At 37.7% G+C, this 22,351-nt stretch overlaps 1 protein-coding gene and 1 long non-coding RNA gene across 5 annotated transcripts; both read right to left on the minus strand.

The window, feature by feature from the left end:
- Window positions 1–246: 246 nt before the first annotated feature.
- On the minus strand, window positions 247–4,014 carry LOC113014735 (uncharacterized). The gene is made up of 2 exons (XR_013906360.1): window positions 3,320–4,014; window positions 247–3,081 (listed from the first exon to the last, which is right to left on the minus strand). It is a non-coding gene; the product is annotated as an uncharacterized LOC113014735 (long non-coding RNA).
- Window positions 4,015–8,111: 4,097 nt separating this feature from the next.
- Window positions 8,112–20,903, minus strand: LOC145425639 (uncharacterized). 4 transcript variants are annotated; one of them, XM_080298848.1, is made up of 9 exons: window positions 20,665–20,903; window positions 19,187–19,450; window positions 18,862–19,107; window positions 18,599–18,775; window positions 18,416–18,496; window positions 15,101–15,199; window positions 14,165–14,263; window positions 10,914–11,006; window positions 8,112–8,461 (listed from the first exon to the last, which is right to left on the minus strand). In XM_080298848.1, the coding sequence occupies exons 1-9, from the start codon at window positions 20,669–20,671 to the stop codon at window positions 8,400–8,402; spliced, it is 1,128 nt and encodes a 375-aa protein (XP_080154974.1). In that variant the 5' UTR covers window positions 20,672–20,903; the 3' UTR covers window positions 8,112–8,399. The 4 variants fall into 4 exon arrangements, with proteins under 4 accessions (XP_080154974.1, XP_080154973.1, XP_080154972.1 ...); XM_080298847.1 differs by lacking the exon at window positions 20,665–20,903 and having other exon boundaries at window positions 18,416–18,493; window positions 19,187–20,619; XM_080298846.1 differs by lacking the exon at window positions 20,665–20,903 and having other exon boundaries at window positions 19,187–20,617.
- Window positions 20,904–22,351: the final 1,448 nt, after the last annotated feature.

The following is a 22,351-nucleotide window of genomic DNA, read 5'->3' on the forward strand; positions in this document are numbered from 1 at the left end:
ATGCAGCTTGTGGGGATAGGTTGTTTTACAATACTAGGATTACTTACAAGCAGATAAATTCAAAGGCTCATTTTCATCAAATTTCCATGTGCTGAATGTCAGCACTAAGAAGTTGGAGCAGTAACAGGAGACTCGTGGTTAGGCTGGAAAAAGCTAAGAAATGATACATTGATGTTGCTAGCATTATGTAAACGTTTTATGTTAAAATTAATGTCACCAATTGATTTTTAACTCTAAACACAAGGATATTGTTTTGATTTTAATTAATAACACAATATTTCAATACAACAAAATGCAGTACATTAAATCCAACATAAAAAGTTCATTTAAAATGAACAGCACTTTAATTTGAAGAGGATTGTCCTAACAGGCTCTCAGTACTTCTCAGTTTGCACATGTGCAGTGTGGAAGTTTGAACAACCGCCATTTTTAACCGAAACTTGCATCATGCTCAGAAGCCTGGATAAAATCCATTGCCATTTGAGGATTATTTGGTAAGTACAACCATTTAAGGATGACATATTTGGTTAATGTGTACTAAATGATAAACATCCGACATTTTCGGGAGTACTTCTGTATGTTTTATTTTAAAACAAATGATGTCTGGTAATTTTTTTTAGCATTCTAGCTTGTATGCCTCTCACAGGTGTTATTAGTCAGGCATTTAACAAATATTATCGGGTCCACTTCGGTGTAATTTCCCAAAATGTTTTACGATTCATGTTAAGCTGCAACTTGCCTACTAAGAACTGCAGCTTTAAAATTACTCCCAACATCTACCGCGCATGCTCCCTGGTGTCAGTAATGAGCACCAGGAGCGCCAGCGATCCGATCCGTTTGAAGAATGAAATATATGTATAGTGTATTTTAGAAACATGCATCAAATAAGTTGCTACATTGTTTGAAGGAATTCTACCCCGTGTTGATATCTGGTTTAGTGTTAATATCAGTGATTAAAGTGTAAGACATGCATTTATCTTGTGTCATTAAAATGCAGCATTATGTGTAATATAGCTATATGTAATTTATTTAACTCCTTGTATCAGTTCCATTGATTATCAAAGTGACAATTTGTGTGTTCCCCCCTTCATTTTATGTTGGTCAGCTAGTTCTGTCTGTCAGTAGATGCAACAAAAGTGGCTCAGATGTGGTTGTGGTTACTGTTATCTTTTATTGTAACTCTTGTTATCGTAATAAATACCAGAAAATATTGTGATAGGATTTTGAATCCATATTGCTGAGTTCTAATCTTCTATTTCTTTTTAACATTTTTAGGGGTACAATTAATAATTATATTGTTGAACAGTCTAGAATTGATTAAAGCAAAAGTGAAAGCTTTCATGTATTGTCAAAATTGAAAAGCTTCTACTTTTGTGTTCATATATTTGTTGATCTGACTCAGAAGAGTCAGTGCCTAACCAATCATTAACCTCACTGAATGTCACTAATGTGAGATGTGTATACATTGTTTAATTACTCATCGCTAATCACTCATCTGTTAATATTTTTGACTTTGGTTTGGGAAGAGGTGGAAAAGAACCAAAATCTTGTCTCACATTGAGTTCTTATCTCCACCAGAATATCAGCATTGATGTTCGACAGGAATGCGTTCTAAAAACTATCTGTGTCTACTTAAATAAAAAGCCAGATGACCTGTTCAAGGAATTTTTGGTAAGTTAGAAAAGGGGAAAGATCAGTTTGTTTGTTTGTTTTTTTTAATTTGGGATAGTAAATTGAAGATGGGCTCATTTGTTCATATGTATCTATATGCAATTAGCTTTTTCCCCCCTTGTTTTCATTTTAAGGATATGGATCTTAGTGCAAGAAGAGAAACGGAGCAGCTGACTTTAGGAGTCTGTGTTGTCAGACATGAAGGAGCAGACTCTGCAGATACACCTGAGGACATTGGTGTCATCATAGAAGGATACACTGTGCTGAAAGCTCTTAGTGATGTGGCAAAGGGGTGTGCCCTCCTGCTTGGACTAATCTACAGTCTAAATCTGAGGTACCCAAAGTACCTGAAATACATATTTGAATTTCTTCAGAAGGTGCTGATGGAGTTGGATGGGAACAACCTATCCATGAAGGTGCAAGTTCTGAAAAACAAACTGCTTGAGTGAAACAGCCTGCACTGAACTATAGAGGACACTGAACTGGTTACAAGATTCTCAAACCCATCTCCTTGCACTTTATAAACTGTTCAGTTTGAATTCCGCAAGAACTTCTGCAAGGCCTCATACTTTTTGGCATGCTTTGTTCATGTTGAACTTTTACCACCATCCAGCTGCATTGAACAAGACTGCTCCTAAGTTTGGACTTCATTTTAAGTTTTGAAAAAAAAAAGTTTTTTTTAAATATGGACAAAAATGCCACTAAAATCATTTCTACTTGTTGTTTATAGGACTGTATTGTGAGTTTTCCATTGTACCTGAAGCAAGTTTAAATTAAGTCATGTTAATGTTAAAAATGTTGGAATCACAACACTTTCCAGTTTTAATAACTTGATTTTAACATTCTGTATTATGTCTTCCTGAACTTAATATGCACTTGCATACATGTGAAGATATTTTTGTTTAGGAAAAAGGCATTGATCTAGAATTTTGAACAGCTCAAAGTTTGCTTCAGCACATTTTACACCAAGTGTTATTAAAGTTGGGTTAACTGAATAAAATTGTTTGATTTATTCAATTTACTTTAAATAGAGTAAGTAATTTAATCCTATAGTTTCAGTAGAGCTCGTTTAGGGTTAGTCAATTTATCAGATGTACTTAAAATTTGTTGTTCAAATTAAATGTGTCATACATTTTAGATTTCACTAACCCAGTTATGTGGAACCGGTTGACATAACTGGGTGGAGTAAATGCAACATTTTATTTCTTAGAGTGTAGACATTTCAAACGTCTTGCAGTTCAGCTAGAGGCTGGTGTGGACCTCGACTGTGTTGTTTATATTGACTATAGATAAAAACAACAATAACAAAAAGCACAGCAGGAATTGTCACACCAGCTGCAGGTCCAACAGATCCAATCTTCTCTCCTCCATCCTCCTTCCCTCCATCCTCTGTGTGTCCTCCTGTCTGACCTGCAGGTGAGAAACAGGTGTGAGGTGTCAGCTGTCAGGTAGGTGATGAGTGAAGAACAGAACAGAATCCATTTCCTCTTCAAACTGCTGTCAGACATTATCTACTGCACTCTGATCACATCACTCAGACCAGCTGCTTTCTACAAAGTCTCATCAACAACATCTTTAGAAACAAACATCAACAACCAGGAAGCAGCTTCACCTCTGATCACACACACACTCAACTCTACTCACTCACCTGGAGGATCAACAACACTCAGTGTGATGTTGCCGCTGTACAACCATGATTGCGTTTCCTCCATGAAGACACGACACTCGTATGTTTCAGCGTCATTAATCGTCACATTTTTCAGAATCAGAGACATGTCTCCATCTTTCATCTGTCTGTCCTGCAGATCCACCCGGCTCTTAAAAGATGGATGCTGCCTGAATGGCTCAAAGTGCTCATCCCGGTATAAAAGGACATATTCTTCATTCAGATCAGTTCTGCTCCATTGTACAGCTGTGAAGCTGATGTCTGGGACTCGACATGTCAGAGTGACGTTCTTTTGACCAGATTTAGCTGTTATGTGTTTCTGATCTGAAAGAGGAAACAACACAGAGCAGAGAAGTTACAAAGGTCAAAATGCAAAAAAATTTCCAAATTTACGTAACAGTATGATGTTTGGTAAGTAAATTAATGTTGGCCAAATTAATACTGAGGAGGTTTCAGTGGAGATTTGTTTATCATGGTAGTACATAAAGACTGAAACACAACAAAATATTAAGTAGTCCCAAGCCTTTCAAACAGTTGTTATGGTAACTGATAGCATATTTTCAATGAATAGTCCAGTAACACATATCGGTTCTTTAAAATAATACAAATGAAGGGCAAAAATAATCTGTTGTCTAGGGTCTGAACATCCAGAGTTTATAACCACTAAAACTTTTTTAAGTTATCTCTGATCCCACGAATAGAAACATGTGTGCCAGTGTCAATCTCACCTACAGCAGCAGAAACCAGCAAGAAGACGGAGACCACGCCCCCGAAGAGCGACGCATGCGCAATCGTAGCCATTTTCTAAGGACACAGACCAAGAGATGTGTCCGGGCAATCATTTTGTACTGAACGCATGATGACATTTTCATTTCAAGTCGGTTTTCTTGGTGCCCCCGTCGGCTCGTTTTTCAGTTTGGCTTTAGCCTCTGACGGTAAGCTCACGCGCTTTACAGCCCTTTCCGTTCAGGTTCAGCTTCTTACAAATGGTCTGTGGACTCCTGAGTCTTGACTAGATTTTTATAATAATTTCAGTGTTTGTTTTAGAGTAATTAAAATCATATTGGGCTGGTTGTGGGTTCACACGGATTTTCCCCATTTTCGGACACCGGTTTTCTAGTTGTATTGCCGTTGTGTGTGTGTGTGTGTGTGTGTGTGTGTGTGTGTGTGTGTGTGTGTGTGTGTTTCTTAATACATTGTACAGTTTAAGTTTGTTTGTTTTATTTTTTTTTGTTATTTGTTGTTGGTTTTCTTTTCTTTCTTTTTTTTTTCTTTTTTTCACTGGAGTACGATTTTTTTTTTTCCATCTGACCTCACTGACCATATAACCTCACCATCCTGCGTAGTATTAGGGTCACATTAAGAAAAAAAAACATTATTGATAATTTTTAAAGTAAAGTCGAAATAAAAATTCGAGTGTGCAAATTACGTTGTTGTTATAAGACAAACTGCCTCGCTGTATACTATACAAATCCCATGTTTAGATGAGTTGAAACAAACAAACTGACCAGCCGTTTTGTACAACGTACATCTAATTTATTGCACGAGTGTTAATCATCGATAACCTTGCATCGGTCCGTTTTTGTACAAGTCCACTCTTCCGAGTTTGTGTGTGTCATGTCTGACCAGAGGGTGCAGAAATTTATAACGTCCAGATCACCAAACTGTGTTTATGTGTTAAAAGATAAATTAATTAATAAATTAAACACACCTGAATTCGCTAACTCAGATGATGTATCAACCGTGGCAGTTTATCTTGAAACATGTTTTGACTTTTTTTTTCTCGAAATTTCGACTTTATTCTCAAAATGGTCAAAAATATTATTTTTTTCTTAATGTGTCCCTAATACTCCTTCCTACCAACTCCTATCCTTGTACTGGAATAACTATTGATTTTATTATAAATGAAATTAGTATCTGCAGACAATATTTTTTTTATAATTTTTAAATTTGTTTAAAACAAAGTCTGGAGGTCTTTGTGATCGGCTTAATGCAGTCTGAATGTTTGATGTGAAACTTTGTGTTTAAAGTATGCGAATGTTTATAATATTTTTGCTGTAAACCTCAAGATAAAAACAATAAAACTCAGTTCGAAAATGATCACATAATGTCTTTATTTGCTTTTAACTTTCGGTGATAAAAGGATTCAAGTTTGATTTGTTGCTTGTAGCAAAGAAAAACATCACTTTCTCACAACTGTGAAATTTAAAAGAACATTGGCAGTAACAGCGTCACACTGTGTGATGGAGCGTCAGCGTCACATGGGCGCACACAACCCACTTCCCTGTTCACTCTGTTTGCACTAAGAAAGTTAAAACCACCATTACTGTTCTCCATGAACAAGAGTTTACAGTTACAGAACATACTACACTTTGACTTACCCTTCATTTCTGAGGTGAGCACATTCTTACCTGATATTTCCTAACATCGGATTCAAGTTGTTGGAATAATGACCGAAATATTTAAGAAAAGCTAACTTATACAACTGAGTTTTCAGTAGTGATTTAAAAAGAATCAAAGGGCCAGTCAACCTGACAGGCCGATGAAGGCTCTTCCAAAGTTTAGGAGCTAGTGTGAATACAGTAGAAGATTGAAATGGTCTGAAACATGGTATGTAGTGCGGGGTTTTATTTAAACACAAGTTAAGATAATATTCCATAAATGTTAGGCATCAATGGCATCTCTACTTTCATAACTTGTTATTAATAACCAATGAAATGCCTTGGATGCCACTCAGTCTGGTTTTCCTGCCACATTGTTTGATGATTGTGAAGAATGTCTTTAATCTTTTGGGCAGTAGCAGATCACAGAACAAGCCTGGAAGTGGAACCTGTCAGTTTATCCAAGTGTCTCAGCAAACCCCGTTATTTAACTTTCATCCAGATCTCCACAACTTGCCATTACTCCTCCTTAAGGAGATTATACTCATCACCTCCTGGCTCCTCTAAAAGATCATCTGAATGCATGCCAGTGTCTTCCTTTTGCTTAAATATTTCTAGTAACATGCAGTTGAAGGGGTGTACCCAATAAAGTGGCCAGTAACATTGACCTAAATGTACATCACTGCAAATTTGAAACCAATCCAGACCTGGTAGAGCAAAGTCAACTACTAATCATGGAGGTCGGTGGTTCGATTCCAGTCTGCATGGCAAATATGCCAAAAGGGGCTTTGAATGCTCAGTTGGAGCAGAAAAGCTGATCATCACATGAAACATAGATGAAGAATTTTCTGCAGCATCGACATGCAGAAAAGAAACTTTGAATTAACATTATATAGGACACTGTGAGTGGCAGCATCTATTTGACTTACACAAATATCTTATACAGATGCTGTAAACATCTGTGCTTTTCACAGTCTAGTTGAGCAAAGAATGAAATGTCAGATTAAAATGAGTCACACTATAATGTCCATACCATCATATTACAATGATTGTAGTATAGATGTGTCTGTCTGTGTGCTATAAGTTTTTTAAACATAGATAAAAAGAAGTCGAAATTACATGAGGCAGTTAAAGTCACTCAGAATGATCCTAAAATCAGTGGTTGGAGCTCTTCAGTGTCTCTAGATGGCAGCACCAGACTGTGCTTTAAGCTGTTGTTGGTGCTTTTTACTGTCTGTGGATGCTGCTGGAATCAGCTACATACAGTTAGCTGTAAACTGACCAGTTATTGATTGTATATAATTAAAGTGGCCGGAAAGACCGTGGGGACAGTTTAGGCACAAAACTGACGTGATCACATCTACAGACAGATAATTTTTTGGGTTTGAACAGATGACACTCATCCTCATACCTATAATAACAAACATGCAGAGCTCAAACCTCTTCCTACCTCTCTGAGAACAAAGTTAAATTCATGTTTTTACTGAGGAGCGTGTAAGCATGGATTGAAGTAACCAGAGAGACACTGTATAAAAATCACTCTAACACAAACTCGAGGAGCTGCTTTGAAAAATGAAGCAAACAAAAAAGCAACAACAAGCGATGCAAGAAAACTTTCACACAGACTGCTGCTAAATGCAAGTCTCACTTTTCCACCTGAACCAGTGCTAATCTTAGATTTTCTCTCCTGATTCATTCCAGATTATTCTAAATTATGAATGAATGGTTTACTTCACCTCTTTGATAATAAAAATGTGTCGTATGACAGGTCCCAGTGGTATTTGGTATTTTGCAGAAATTCAAAATAAATAAATATCAGTAGAAGTTATTCTCTTTCAGAAACACATGATTCATGTTAGTGTGCATTTGTTATGGCCGCTTAATCTGACCCAGATTTTGACTGAATCGAAACCGAGATCATCATCATCACACTGAACGAGGACAGATGTCGTCACTATGTGTCCTGTGCAAGCACAACCACACATATCAACAACACAGTAACTAAGATGCGTCTGAAAAATATCTGTTGATGGAGACGTATTTATTTCAAACAGCATCTAAAGTCTCACATATTTCATTTCCTTGAATCTAAACTTACTGTACACAGACACATACGAGCTTCTCAAGCTTTTGTGTGAAGTTTCCAGCCACTGAGTGATGTTAGTGCTGCTCTCAGTCTGAGGTTGTGGTTTTATTGATATTTGTTGTTTTCTATCTGCTCTGTGGAGACGTGCATGGGTTAGCCACAGCAACTCATGTTTTCCATCAGAGAGCTTCATGAAACCCACAGAACCACACGAGAAGAACAACAAGTACGACCAAAGTTTATTGATCCTGCACAAAGAAAAAGGTTTCTGCTGTGGAGACAACAGCAGGGTCCCACAAGTTACTGATTATTTTAAATACATTATGTTTATTTATCAGTTATAGATATAATACATAGCATATACATACAGTATAATGTTTCTGTTTTGGCCTTGCAGACATAGAGAGGCAGTGTGACAAAAATACATTTACTTGAGCTTCTTTACAAAAACGTCTCATCACCGCATGAAGTTTCTCTTTGTCTGTCTGCAGTTCTGTGAGTGCATTTAATGAAGAGATCAAACAGAATACATACACATCTGTTTTATAACGAAAACCCTCTGGTCTGACGGCCTGTGTGGACCAGCAGCTGGTTGTCAGGTTGGACTTGCAGATTTCTTCAGTGAGGAATAGACAACATCTGGATTTGATGGAAGGTCTGAAAACACAAGAACACACAGTTCAAACAATATGAGACCAGTCACAGTTAAAATAACTCACTCATTTATTTAAAAAAAGTCAACATCAGTGGTGCCACATTTTCACATTAATAGTCTTGGAGCCAAACTGTCACAAATAATGTGAAATAGACCAACCAGGAAGTGCGACTCAGAGCCTCCCTGTTTCAAAAAAACATACTGATGAGTGCCACGAAAATTTAAGTTGGAGGATCCAAATTGGAAACATATTCACATATATAGGTAATCTTTTTATTAGGTGTTCTATTCAAACTCAGAGAAAGACTAAATCTGAACTTCCAGCAGGCGGCTCAAATACGTGGATTCTGTGGATAACAACAAAAAGGCTGCAACTGACCAAAGAGTGCAAAACAACCAGGCAGTGGTTTCCTTCCTGACTGCCTGAACTTTTACAGTTTCACCTCCCTTAAATTCAAACTCTTCACTAAGTTCAAACCACATCCTGTGCTCACATTGAACGTTAACATGAGACTCATAAATCATTAAATATGAGCATAAATCCAAACTTCAACATTATCCTTTGGCAAAGTAATTTGCCCAAGACCCACAGCAAAAGATTCAATCACTTTAATAAACTGTATCCTTTGTAGTATTATACACTGATTCCTGGGGCCAAATTCTTTCAGCTGTTTGCCCGGGTGTTACAATAAAGTTCAGCACCCAAATGCCAAACAGACTCAACTTTGTCACAAAATACATACACTGTACCGGATACTCTGAACAGTCAATCAGCATGTTTGAATAGATGACAGTAAGGACTCATTCCCCTGCTCAAAGTTGCAGAGAAGCAACCTTGTCGTCCCTGGCGTACAGCAAAACAGTCTCCATGTTTGTGTCTCCATGGGTACATGCAAGTTGGTGGGATTAGGTTAATGATTCTAAGTTGCCCATATGTGTGAGTGTGAAAGGTTGTCTGTCTCTCTGCGATAGACTGGTGACCAGGGTGTCTCTGGCCCTACGACAGCTGGAATTGACTCCTGCCTCCTGCAACCCTGATGTAGAGATGGACAGATGACAGCTGTGTCCTAAATCCATTAAATTGGAGGAAAAAAAGACGCACATGACAATTTTATGTCAACCAGAATTTGACTTTGTTGATCACTCCAAAGAATAACTCTTTAAACTCTTTTTACTTATCTGCATGATTGAGCATGCATCGAGACTCTTTAAATGAAGTTAGAATAATCATGGGAAGGATTTCCACATTAATAAATGTCTTTCTATTAAGTACTTTTATTGGACAAGCACAATTTGCACGGGCTGGGTCAACTCAACTGAATTCAGTTGGACTCAACTGCAGTAAACAAGTTCACTCATCATGAGTTAATGAAGTTGGTTCATAAAGTTGGAATAAAAGAATTGCATAATGCTCAAATAAAGCAATTTAGCCGCGTGGAAATTCACTCAATGATTTTTTTAATGTTTATTTAAACTCCACACAGAAATGGCCTTGCCTGATGATGGATTTGAGCTTGGGATCTTCTAGCTTTGAGGCAACAGTGCTAAACACTGCAAAATCAAACTGTCAATCCAAACTAAAAAAAAAGTGGGAAAGCTGATTGATACCGAATTTTCTTTACTTTTCTGTCCTTGACAGGCTAAGCCACAATAAATAGAGATAGCATACATGTGGTGTGTGTATGTTCTGTCTTCTGTGTTTGAAATTGCATGTGATATTGTGATATTGTGATATCGCAAATCCAGGCAGTTACGCACTGTTGCTATACATGAATAAATTTAACTAGTTTTAAGTTGTTGAAAGCAGATCCTACATGATTTAATTACGTTCACCATAGAAACATAAAGTCATTGTGTTCAAGTTACATGTTTGTCTCTTGTAAATGTAACAACCACACAATGTCACTTTTAGTGTAGAAGGGAAATGATTCCTTAAATGTTTAAGTCCCTGCCCTTAAAAATGATCATTCTAGAGATTAATGTTCCCCTTCAGTTTTTCAAAAAAAGAATATCTGTGATAAACATAGAAACTCCTCTTTTTGCTGATCCTAGCTGTGTTTCCACACAAAGCAAGACTTGCAGCTGATCTCAGGACAAGTGAAAGTAGATCCAGAGGAAGCTTGTCTAGCATGATAATCTTCTCCCAAAGACTAGAGGCTTATCCACAACGTGCAAACAATCAGTGAAAGCAGCTGGCATCTTAGCTCCAGCCACTGTTAACAGTAACGCCTGTGAAATGAAGATGCTACAGTCTCTATGGGAGGCAAACTTACTTCCAACAACAAGCAATTGTTGATAGCATAAGATGGCATTAATGTCAAGGATGGATGCAAATACATGAGAAGCTTGTCTGAGCTGAAAGCAGAGAGATCACTTTAACGTCAGTTTTTATTGATATTTTTTATTGACTCGACCTTCCTTATTCTGACAGACACACAGCACACAAAACAATACCTCTGCTCTGGTTGGTTGGCTGCTGCTGGTGATGATGTAATATTTTGAGGTCACTGTATGTGATGTCATCACCTCCAGATTTCCCTCCACTGGCTGAAATGAACCAAAATAAACATATAGATATGTATAGATGACTGCATAATAAATCTCACTGGACATTTAAGAAAGTTGGTCTTCCTTCTTTTTCTTGTCTGCACACACACACAAGCTGTGTGTATGTGTGCTTTTTAGAAAAAAATAGTTTTGCTTTGGTTTCTTTTATGTGTAAACACAACACTGGTTTATTTCTTAAGTTAGGTGATTTTTTTGTACTTCAATGATTGTTAAGTGGCTTAAGAAATTAACAAAAGAGAAATGTACCTCTGAAAATGGAAACTAGAAAGATGAAAGATGAAAATGAGTGAAAAAGCAGCCAAAACAAAACTTTAAGTCTTCAGAGATCCTGGAGAACTATTGCTCAAGACTTTAATGCATTACAAGAAAATTACTTCTTATTTTCTATCTCCTTGCATATGAAATGTTAAAAAAGAGGCGTGGCTCAAGAAGTTGCTCCTACAAAAACTATATAAGAAACATAATTCTACATTGTTGATGTCTTGGTTGTTCAAGGTCTACAATTTTTTTAAGGTTGTAATTAAAGCTTTGTTTTTGTTCCATGTTATGTTGTAAACACTTGTTAAAATGATAAAATACACAATTAGCCCATTCAAAGCTCCTTCAGTTCCCAGTTAAAACAGTCCAAATTCTTACAGCTCCAAAAACACCATCTGTGTGGTTCTGTGTCTGTATAGGAGCTCGGAAAGAAAGCGACTGGACTTCATCACGTTTCTTCACATTTCACGTCTCTTCTTCTTCAGTTCTAAAGTCAAATTGTGGAGAGTCCCAAGTATTTAATCCCTAGTGGGAGTTGTCCCACTGACCCACTATTGATCATGTGCCTCATCACAGGTAACGTCTCACAATCACTATAAACCTCTGCTGATACTGACCCACAGCCTGATGAGAGATAAATATTTCTCAGTAAAAGCTCAAGTTGTGATTCCCTGATGGGCGCAAATAACCATCGTATGACCAGATGAAGAATTAAAAACAGACCAAATTTAGCCCTCGGATTTCTAATTATGAAAAAGTCCTGGTGCTAAGCTTAATGTCCAGGCTGAAAGGTGACCCAAGACTCAAACCTAGAGCTAGAAACATTCACGTCATTGTGATGTCACTTTGAATGTGATTAAAATGTGTCCAGGTGAAAACAACAGTTGGCAAGAAATTCATCTTTTAAAAAAGTTGTGCTGGAAAAAAGTAAATGCATCCAGTTCTATCAGTTTATCTTCAGACTTTAGGATTTGTTGGCTGTGGTCTTCTCATGGCTGCATAAGGATCAATAATCTAACTCTACTTTATAGTCACCATATTTGTTGTTGCATGCACTAACGATGACGTTACCACAGGCCTGTCACTGGTGCACTACTGGTGCTTCAGGTGAGCCAGAAGAAAACAAAAATAAATCTCATGTCTTCAACCTGAGTGCTTCTGTATGCACCAGGTTACAAAAATTAAAAGGTATGTAACGTCATTGCATAATGAGCAACAGTGTCTAACAGGACATGAGTGCTGGAAGTGAAACATAGAAAGTGGTGTCAGTATACAGGATGTGTTAAAAGAAGTTATTTCCCAGTAAGCATCATGATCAGATTTCTTAGAAACTGCCAGCAGGTTTCAGAGGCCCTGTGGTCATCTTTCCTGTTTCATTTTACCACAGAGTACTGTATAGACCAATACGTTATCACTACATATACACACTATCATCAGGACTATGATGAGAAGTCAATCTTTAAAACTTTTTAAGCTAAACTCTACTGCAGCTCTGTGGTCATCCAGTTTCCTGTTTCTGATGAAACGCTTTAACTGAGTTCACGGCTTAAAAAGCATTTCAGAAAGAGGAGGCTATAGATATGTAAATATAGATGTTTAAAATTCAGGTGTTAATGCAAAATGTTGCTTTTATGAAGATTGTAACTGTAATAGTCTATAGTATAATGCTTAAGCTTACTCTCAGACATATAGACCAACCTTTTTTTGTGATACTCTGCTAAAAAAAGAATAACTTCTAACTTTAACAGAACACATCCATAAGAACAACACAGAGCAGCTCTGCAGGTTCTTATCTCACTCTTACTGCCTGTTTGTGCCCTGTGCTTATCTTCAACGTCATGCTGCTCTGTCATATATTTCAGGTCTTTCTGATTCTGATTCTGATGGAGCTACAATCCAGGTTCCAGTTACCTGTTATTGTGAATCACCTCAGAGCCATCAAATATATTTAATGCTCAGACTTTTTTATACAATAACACATAAATGATAAATTTAATTCATTGCATTTGTGTGAGAAATGATGTTAATTTAAACATTTTATCTAAGACACTGTTAGTTTGATTCAGTATCAGGACTTAATGATGTCATTTTTAAAGCAGGGTTGCTTTAAATATGATGATACGGACAATTCATCACAGTTCTTACATGTTAAATGTTCCAGTGGTCCCTCTAAGCTGAGCGCGTGAGCAATCGCACACTGCTGACACAGACAATCTGCACTGCACAAAAAAAATCCAGCCTGAATTGAAATTGAAGTAAGTACATGTACTTATTTTAATTCCGCTGGTTTTCTGTGTGGAGACTGTGTCAGCAGTGTGCGATTGCTCACGCGCTCAGCTTAGAGGGAACTGTTACTTAGTTTTGCCACGTGGCCTCTGACATGCCTGTTAAATTAGATGTTGATTTTAACTTGGTCATACATGAGAATTTGAGTTTGTCTTCCTGTGTTTGCCCTGCAATAAGCTCTCAAAACCTTCAACTTTTAAAACAGATGGATGGTAAATCAATCAGTAAATTATCAAACCCCATGAATGGTTGCAAGGATGTATCACACAAGCCTGGATGCATATGAGCAGAGGTGTTTCTGAGGTACTCATACAGCCTGCAGCTCATTTATCCCAACAAAAAATCCCTGACTGTGTTCATTTTGGCAGGATCTCCTCTAGTGTCCCTAAAAGAAATTCGTAACGTCTGTCCTGTATGTATAAAGAAGGATTTCTTGCTTGACCTCTCACCATCCTCCAACACAGGCTGCAACATGTTAGTAACAGCTGAGAGGATCCACTACAGATAATCAAATAGCGTCTCAATATTTACAACAAATATCGTCCTTATGAAGGACAAAAACACATGATGGAGACAAAGAAGAGCAGCTGTACCTCTGGTCTTTGATCTGTTTTTCTTGTCTCTGATGGTGATTTGTCCATAACTGACGTCTCCAGTTCGCACTGATGAGTAGACTCCAGCTGGATCACACTCTGCACAATAAAACACACAAAGAAGACATCAGTGCAGTAGTCATACTGGTACTTACCATTACATTAGAAGCAACACAAAAAACTATTTAGATTATTTACTTTTTTTAATTGTGTAAATAAGAATAACTCTTATAACACAGATGTCAACACTGCCAAGAAAGAAGAGAACAGAAGTGATACTAAAGGTTATATGTAAAGCAGACAACTGATCACAGCACTGTTTTAATGAAAACATGCTAAAAATCATGGGATGCATGTACGTCACACTAAGTGCAAAATTTCTGCTAACTGCAAAAACTGTGCTGCGCTTCTTCTTTGCAGATATTTACAGGTTTTATAACTTTTGGTGCAAATAGTGATTTTCTATGCTTCTGCCATAACTTCACATTATGCATCTTTCATGATGAACAGAAGAGATTAATAAGTATAAGGTGATGGCCTTACAAGTCTGAACAGACAATAAATTTGGTGTCTGTGCTTCAAGTGTTGCTGGAGCTTTCTGTTCTATAGATGAGAGTGGAAATCACACTTGTGCATGTGTGTACAGTAACCACAAGCTGCATAAAGCTGAAGCATACATGCACATAGCTTTGTGAAACTCATAAGGGATAAGTGTCAGCATCACTTGTTTCTGGGGGTGGAAAAACTGTGATGACCTCGCACTTTAATGCATTTCCCTGTTAATTATTTCAGGACTTCAGCCCTGTTTAAATAAAGATGCTTAGCTTAAGAGTAATTAGTAAACAGTGTCAGACTGATCCAGACAGGAGTCTCAACACCTGCTGGACTCTTCCTCGCATTCTTATCCATGATGAAGACAAAGAAGAGCAGCTGTACCTCTTTTCTTTGACTTTCTTTGCTTCTCTTTGATGGTGATTTGTCCATAACTGACGTCTTCAGTTCTCACTGCTGAGTAGACTGCAGCTGGATCAGTCTCTGCACAATAAAACACACACAGAGGACATCACTGCAGACAGTACGGTCATTTTTATACTACTTTTAATATTTTAAATATGATGCAAAACCATTTCAGCTACTGCTTTTGTGTCCAGTATTCAAATTAGCAGTGAAACAGCTGCTTTGTGCTGATGGTGCAGGCACCTTATCTGAGGTGCAAGACAGATGGCAGGTATGATTAACAGAACTGTACATTTTTATTTTTTAATACATAAAATTAATATTTTGAAAATGAATATTTTTGTCAATGTATTGTACCTATACAGAGTTTAAAAATCCCTTTTACTGCCCTGCAGCGAAACCTGAGCAGTTGAGGTGTTTCATTAGAAACAGGAAACTGGACAACCACAGAGCTGCTGTGTTATGTTAACAGACTAACCACAGGCTGACAAACAGGCAGTCCAGCATGTAAAAAACAACTGTGTGAACGGTTCAGCAGGTGAGCAGTGTGAACATTTATAGACTAAGTTTTGGTTGCATCACTTAAACAAATCTAATCTAAGATAAATAAAGTGAATTATTTCATTTGCATGCTAATGTGAAATTAAACCACAAGATATTAATTATAGACCATGTGTGTAGTGGAAAGGTGCAGTTTCTGCAATCTATGGTCCACAACCATCACAACAAGTCTGGTCCCTGCAATAACCAGAACACTTTACGATGTTACACCTCTAGTATTAGGCCTCTGCTATTACACAATGTGTTGATCTGGTTTTGTAATCTCAGGTCCTCTCCTTATCTCTGCCTTCCTGTCTGTGACCTGAAAAACAATCAGTTTGTCATCTTGAAGTATGTCTCAACTCTTTAAAAGCATCTCAAGGACAAAGAATGCTGCAGGATGAGCCACTACTGATGTCACTGATGACAAATACACAGCCAGCAGAAAAAACGTCACCAAGTAGCTGTAAAATGAAGGTTTGGGTCCAGAAACGTGCCTAAAAAATGACGACAGCTGTGTATCTGAATACACTGAATAATCCATTTTTTCTATTAATAGATGCTTTTTTCGTTAATGCTGCCCTTGTCTGATTTTTACTGCACTAAAAACGTCTTATAGTATGTTTAAAAACTACAAATACAATAAAATAAATATATAAACACAATATAATACTATTCCCAAGTGAATAGTGCCTGGAGAGTGATGTGCCTTGTGTTTATTGATGAAGATAACATCTACAGAGAAGAGCTTTATTGTGTCCCCTCAATCAAAGAGATTAAACCTAGAGGCATATGTCACAGAAATTAAAGGCATTTCCAAGGCATTCACTAATAATACTTTCTGAAACTAGTCTTCAACATTTGCCAAGGCTAAAGGTTTTTAATGTGTTTTTAAGATCAGGATAACCTAGGATTTTACCACCACACAAAAGCTTTCTTCCTATATTATCTATAGAGAGCAAAGAGAGAGAGAGTCTTTTAATTACACAGGTCTGCAAAAACATTTAATAAATAAAAATTCAGCTCCATGGGATATTTTTAGTAAATTATATGTTTGATCTCCATTTCCCTCCACCACATACAGTTATTTTTGTAAAATATGATAAGTTTACATTTAAAAAAGCACAACACCAATACAAACACTATATTTTATATTTTATAGCTATGCATAATTTTTCTGAAATTCCTTACCTTTCGCTATTATTATTATTATTTTTTTTTTTACATATAATTTCTAGTTAGAGAAATTTCAGAGATTTATCCCTCAAAACTGTAAATACAAAAAAGTTGGACAACGTAGTTTCCCACCTCTGGAATTTTTTTTTTAGAGTGTCTTCATAGACACTCCTGAATACTGAAGGAAAACCGGAAAATTAATATAATGCAAATTTGCAAAAGAACAAAAACAACATGTGTGTTCCAGCAGTGTGATTTGAGTTCTAAGCATCCCAGAAACGATACAGAAAACCATAAAGTCAAACATGACTTTTAAAAACACCAGTATAACTTATATGGCCCATAAATTATGTTGCTTCCAGTTTCGGGCAGATAATGGCGGACACGCGATAGTTCGCGCTGACGTCTATTCCAGTTAGGAAGTGTTACAAACAGCTGATCAGATTGGCAAAGCGTGTTTCTGGAATATTATGTTTTTGTTCCTGCAAATACTTTTTACAAAATTTTTGCAAGGCCTATGTGGACGGAAACCGTGACTTAGGACAAGCTGATGGCATAAAATCTAAGTACAACTCCTCCGGTTTCATGTGCAAAACAAAAAATTGTTGCGCTAGCTTATGTGGCTGCAGTTCTACAGGGGTTTAAAAAGAATTACACAAAACAGAGTGTGCCCGCTCTGACCGGTCACTGCACATAAAATGTAAAAAATAAAATATAAAATACAAAAACCAACTATTTACATTTCAACTTTTAACTATTTAAATTTTCAGCTTTTTTCTTTTAAACAAATTTAAAGTGAAACAACACAAAACACTTCAAACCAGAACACAATAAAATATAAATTAAAATATGCTAAACAACAAGAAGATGCATATTCTGTCATATAGGTCTGGGATGATTTTTTGGGAGAGTGTTTTCCTGCTTGGAATTGCATACGTAGGATTCACAGCATGGATAAACTTTCTGAACAACTGAAAATAGTTGTGGATGATTACTATTACTATACCTTTACCTATACCTATACTATAACTTTCTAATGTGACGTTGTTGTCCCTGGCTCTCTTTCTCCCTCTCCTACCTGTTCCTGTGCTACTGGGAGTGTAACTACCGCCTCTCCGCCCTGTGTTCAGTGCAAACACAAGACTCACGTGCGGCGTGAAGCAAAAAAAAAAAAAGTGTGAGAGAGACAGAAAGAAAAGAAGCACGTCTCCTTTGTTCACTTCAAAGAGCCGACTCTAAGAATCGTTTCATTTGGGACCGACACATCACTATTCACTATGAACAAAATATACCAGAATAAACCCATAACCCCGAATTCTGTAGTGCTCTCGCTCTAAGCCTGAAATCTGCGGTCTCTTTTAAACTGCAGTTTAAAAATCATCTTTTTAAAAGTGCTGTTGGTAAATTTACTGTTTCAATGTTTTAGTATTTTTCCTCTGAAGCACTTATTTAGATATTTCTCCTGAAAAGTGCAACATAATATTATACTTTAGCCACTTTACATTAACCATCAAAACAAGTTTTCTCCTTCTTTTGAATGTTGTTAGAAAACACACACACAGAGACACAGTCACACACCTTTACGCCGCCTCATTGGCTGTTGATGAGGATTTGAGATTTTGATTTCACTGTATCTGATATCATCTCTGACGTCGTCTTCTTCAAGTTATGATGACATGAGCCAAAATAAAAAATAAACAACATATAAATAAACAAAATTACACACACACGTATATATACGTATATATGAAATCTTCTCACCTTCAGGCTTTCTGTGAACAAATCGCCTCACCAGTAGAGTTAGTAAAACCAGCATGACCATAACACAGACTGATCCAAAAACTGACAAAATGCAGACAACAGCAGGAGAAAGGGATGCAGGAAGAGTGGATGTAGGTGGAGGTGTGGATGTAGGTGGAGGTGTGGTGGTGTGCTTCTCTAAAATAAAGCAAACACAGTCATTAAGTTGTCGTCACATTGTGAATGTTGAAAGCTGCAGAAACACAGACAGGTGAGTGTGTCACCTGTGACAGTGATCCAGCTGGATGGAGACTCTCCATGACCGCTGATGTCACACTTGTAGAGGCCTTCATCAGACCTGGAAACATGCTGGATGGTCATGTGACCTGTAGGCTGCTTCCTGATGAGGGAGCCATCTTTATAGAAAGCAGCTGGGAGGTTGGAGGGAGTGGTCTTTGTTTTACAGAGCAGAGTGACGTCATCTCCCTCCATCACAGGGAGGACAGGACTCTGCAGGATCACTGATCCACCTCAACACAGAGACAAACTACAGCATTTCATCCATTTACACACAGCTTCATCAACACTAACTCCACACACTCAGCTTACCAGTGACTGTCAGGTTAACCATGTTACTGATGGGACCCTCACTGGACTCACACCAGTAAACTCCACTGTCCAGTGGGTACACGTTCTGAATATCACAGGAAGAACCAGCTGGTTTTCCCCACCCATCTCCACACTGAGTCCTCTGTTGTTTGCTTGTGTTTCTCCTCAGAGTCCATCCAGCAGAGCTGTCGTCCTCCTCACAGCTCAGAGACACAAAGTCATATTTAAAGAACTGAGAGCTGCTGGGAATCACAGTCAGACGAGCTGTGAGGGTTAAAATCCTCATTACTTGTTGATAAAGCAAATAATACCATGATACCAAGAAAGCCAAAGAGAGCAATGGAGAAATACTGGTGAAGGTGCCCAAAAGTTGATTCTGTTCATCTGGATGTTGCGGGGTTTTTTTGTTTGTTTTTGTTTTTCTGGGGTGGAAAATGCTACGTCCAGATGAGCAGAATCAACTTTGGGGGATTCACTTACCTTATTGAGCATGCATCAAGAAGTAATGAAGGTGGCACCAGAAGATTCCACCTCCACCACTCCTTATCTGCTTAATTTATAATAGAATAACACAGGAACTGACCAGTCATTTTAAAACCTCTGAATATGAGGGACTGTCTATAAATATTGCTGTTATTCTAAAAAGCTAATGCAATACTTTTCCTAAAGCCATCAAATTAATGTCAAAGTCTGGAACATGTTGAGGCAAAATTTAAAAACAAACAATGATCATTAAAACGTTTATTTTTCAATCCCAAAAAGTTGATTCTGTTCATCTGGACGTAGTGTTATCAGTGGGAAAAATCCCACTTTATTTGTCAAAAACATTTATTTGTCAAATTAGAGCCATGACTGTAAATGCATTTGGTTGATTTAAGAATAATGCACAAACATTTTTAGATCATTCATGTCTTAAAGTTATTTTTGCTTTGAATCTTAAAACATCAGCATTCAAAAATCCACAATCGAAATTTTCAAATTTCAAGCAGTTTTAGGACATTTAGGACCCCTGTGCCTTTTGTTGAACACGATCATAGAGAAACTGCTGTCACTGAAACTGAACCAAAAACTAAACGTAATATAAAAGATTTTCAGGTTTGGCTTCAGTTCTTGGTTATGAAACAACATGGCCAACCGTCCAGTAGATCAACAGAATTTAAACAATTAACTAATAGTCATAACTATTCCCACCCACACACGTGTGCGCTCTCTAACACTTAAATTCAAATTCTTCTCTATAATTATTGTTCATGCTCCACTGTTTGTGTAAGGCTTTAGCTCATATTTGATGCCATTAATGTTCATTTTACACCTTCTTCCTTTGCTATGCTTGTGACATGGGATGCACATAATAAAGCCACAACTTCTAAATCAAAGTTTAGACTCTGCTCTCTGTCATCATCCCAAACCCAGCCCTCAGTTACCAACCAAAGCATACAATCAGAGTACAACGATGTATAAATATATATATTACTTACTTGGCATGGTTGTGTTCTTTATTTCTGTTCTCGGTAATTAGATTTCTTTTTCTTATTTTTAAATGACACCAACTAAAGCCCGCCCCCTTCCCCTAACTGTATGTAAGCCCTCCCCTGCGTTTGCTTCCTCTCTCTCTTACGCTCTCTCTCTCTTTGTCCTCCTTCACTAATTTTCCCCCCTATCAGGTCTGCCAGATGGGAATAAATAATGATTGCTCTGTCATTAGGGACGGGAGAGTGCCTCTGTCCCCCAGACCAAACATTCTTCTTCTATTGGTCAGTCAAGGTTTCAAAATCATCTGAACAGCGACACCCAATGGCCACTTTTGCTATTGTCACACATTGTCACTGGCGTTTGAACATGTGCAAATGTGAGACAGAAAGCACTTGGACCTAGAAAAAGTGCTTGTAGTTTGTGTGTGTGTGTGTGTGTGTGTATGTGTGTGTGTGTGTGTGTGTGTGTGTGTCTGGGAGTTTGTGGCATCATAAATATTTTTCAATACTCTGGCAACCAAACCAGTGGGCAAGCCATGACTCAACATGCACCAAAACCTCAGTTACCCGTGGTCACCTGACATGGGTTTTTTGAGCCACACATCAATATTGAGCATGACATCCCTAGCATGTCCAATGTTTTTGAACGATTTTTTTTTGCTTAATTTACTATATCTATAACACACTGGATGAACACAGTATTCACTCAGATGCATACTGATGTTTACTGTGTTGAAACACAACACAACAAGCAGTCTTGTGTTATTGTCTGCTTCTCTTTTTGATACCATGTCTTGCAATATAACAGAGCTACTTTGCATCTGCCATTCGTGTGCCAGACACTGCCAAGCCACGACTCCTATCCACTGGTGATATTGGATGCCACTTTATAAATACATCAAGTGAGTGCAAATAGGCTTTACATCCTGTACTGTCACACAAAGCTACACTATATTGCCAAAAGTATTGTTTTGTGTGCGCTCACACACATGTGAACTTGAGTGAAATCCCATTCTTAATTCATATTGGTGTAATATGATTTACAGCTATTGCAGTTTCATCTCTTCCGGGAACTCTTTCCACAAGGTTTAGGAGCATGTTTATAGGAATTTTTCTTAATTTTTCCATTTGTAAGGTTAGACACTAATGTTTGACAAAAAGGCCCGGGTTGTAGTCTCCGCTCCAATTCCTCCCGAAGGTGTTCTAATGAGTGGATGTCAGGACTCTGTGCTGGGCAGTCAAGAGAGTGGAGCTCAGCATTGTGTTAACATAGATGAGCATGTACTTTATAGAGCTCTGCCTCAGGTTTCCCAGACTGGAAACACAGTATAAAGCTCCGGCATGATATGCTCGAGGTCGATGGATTGTGAAGCCCTTCTTACATTAAAGGAGATCTCCCTTCTGTCCACCTCCACAGGTGGGTACTCACAGTGCAGAGTTACTTTAGCCTCAGGTGACGTCGCCTGACAGGGGAGGTCACCTGGCTGCCAGGCCAGTTGCTCCTCAGCTGAATCACCTTGTAATACTCAGAACAAACAGTTGTGGATCTGGTCCGTACAGAGACCAGATATGGCAAATTTATGATGAGATTATTAGGATGTAAAAAAGATTCATGTCAAATCTGCAGTTCAGAGAAATGCAAGGCTAACCATCAATAAAATGTATTAATCACACCTGGAAAGAAGACGAAGAC

Source organism: Astatotilapia calliptera, chromosome 3 (assembly GCF_964374335.1).
Source record: "Astatotilapia calliptera chromosome 3, fAstCal68.1, whole genome shotgun sequence".
NCBI classification, from domain to species: Eukaryota; Metazoa; Chordata; class Actinopteri; order Cichliformes; family Cichlidae; genus Astatotilapia; species Astatotilapia calliptera.

Coding starts and splice junctions, on each gene's coding strand:
- LOC145425639 (XM_080298846.1), bottom strand. CDS start 19,472: ATGAGGATTTTAACCCTCACAGCTCGTCTGACTGTGATTCCCAGCAGC. Junction 18,497..18,598: donor TGTTCACAGAAAGCCTGAAG/GTGAGAAGATTT, acceptor CATAACTTGAAG/AAGACGACGTCAGAGATGAT. Junction 14,264..15,100: donor AAGAAAGTCAAAGAAAAGAG/GTACAGCTGCTC, acceptor TTTATTGTGCAG/AGTGTGATCCAGCTGGAGTC.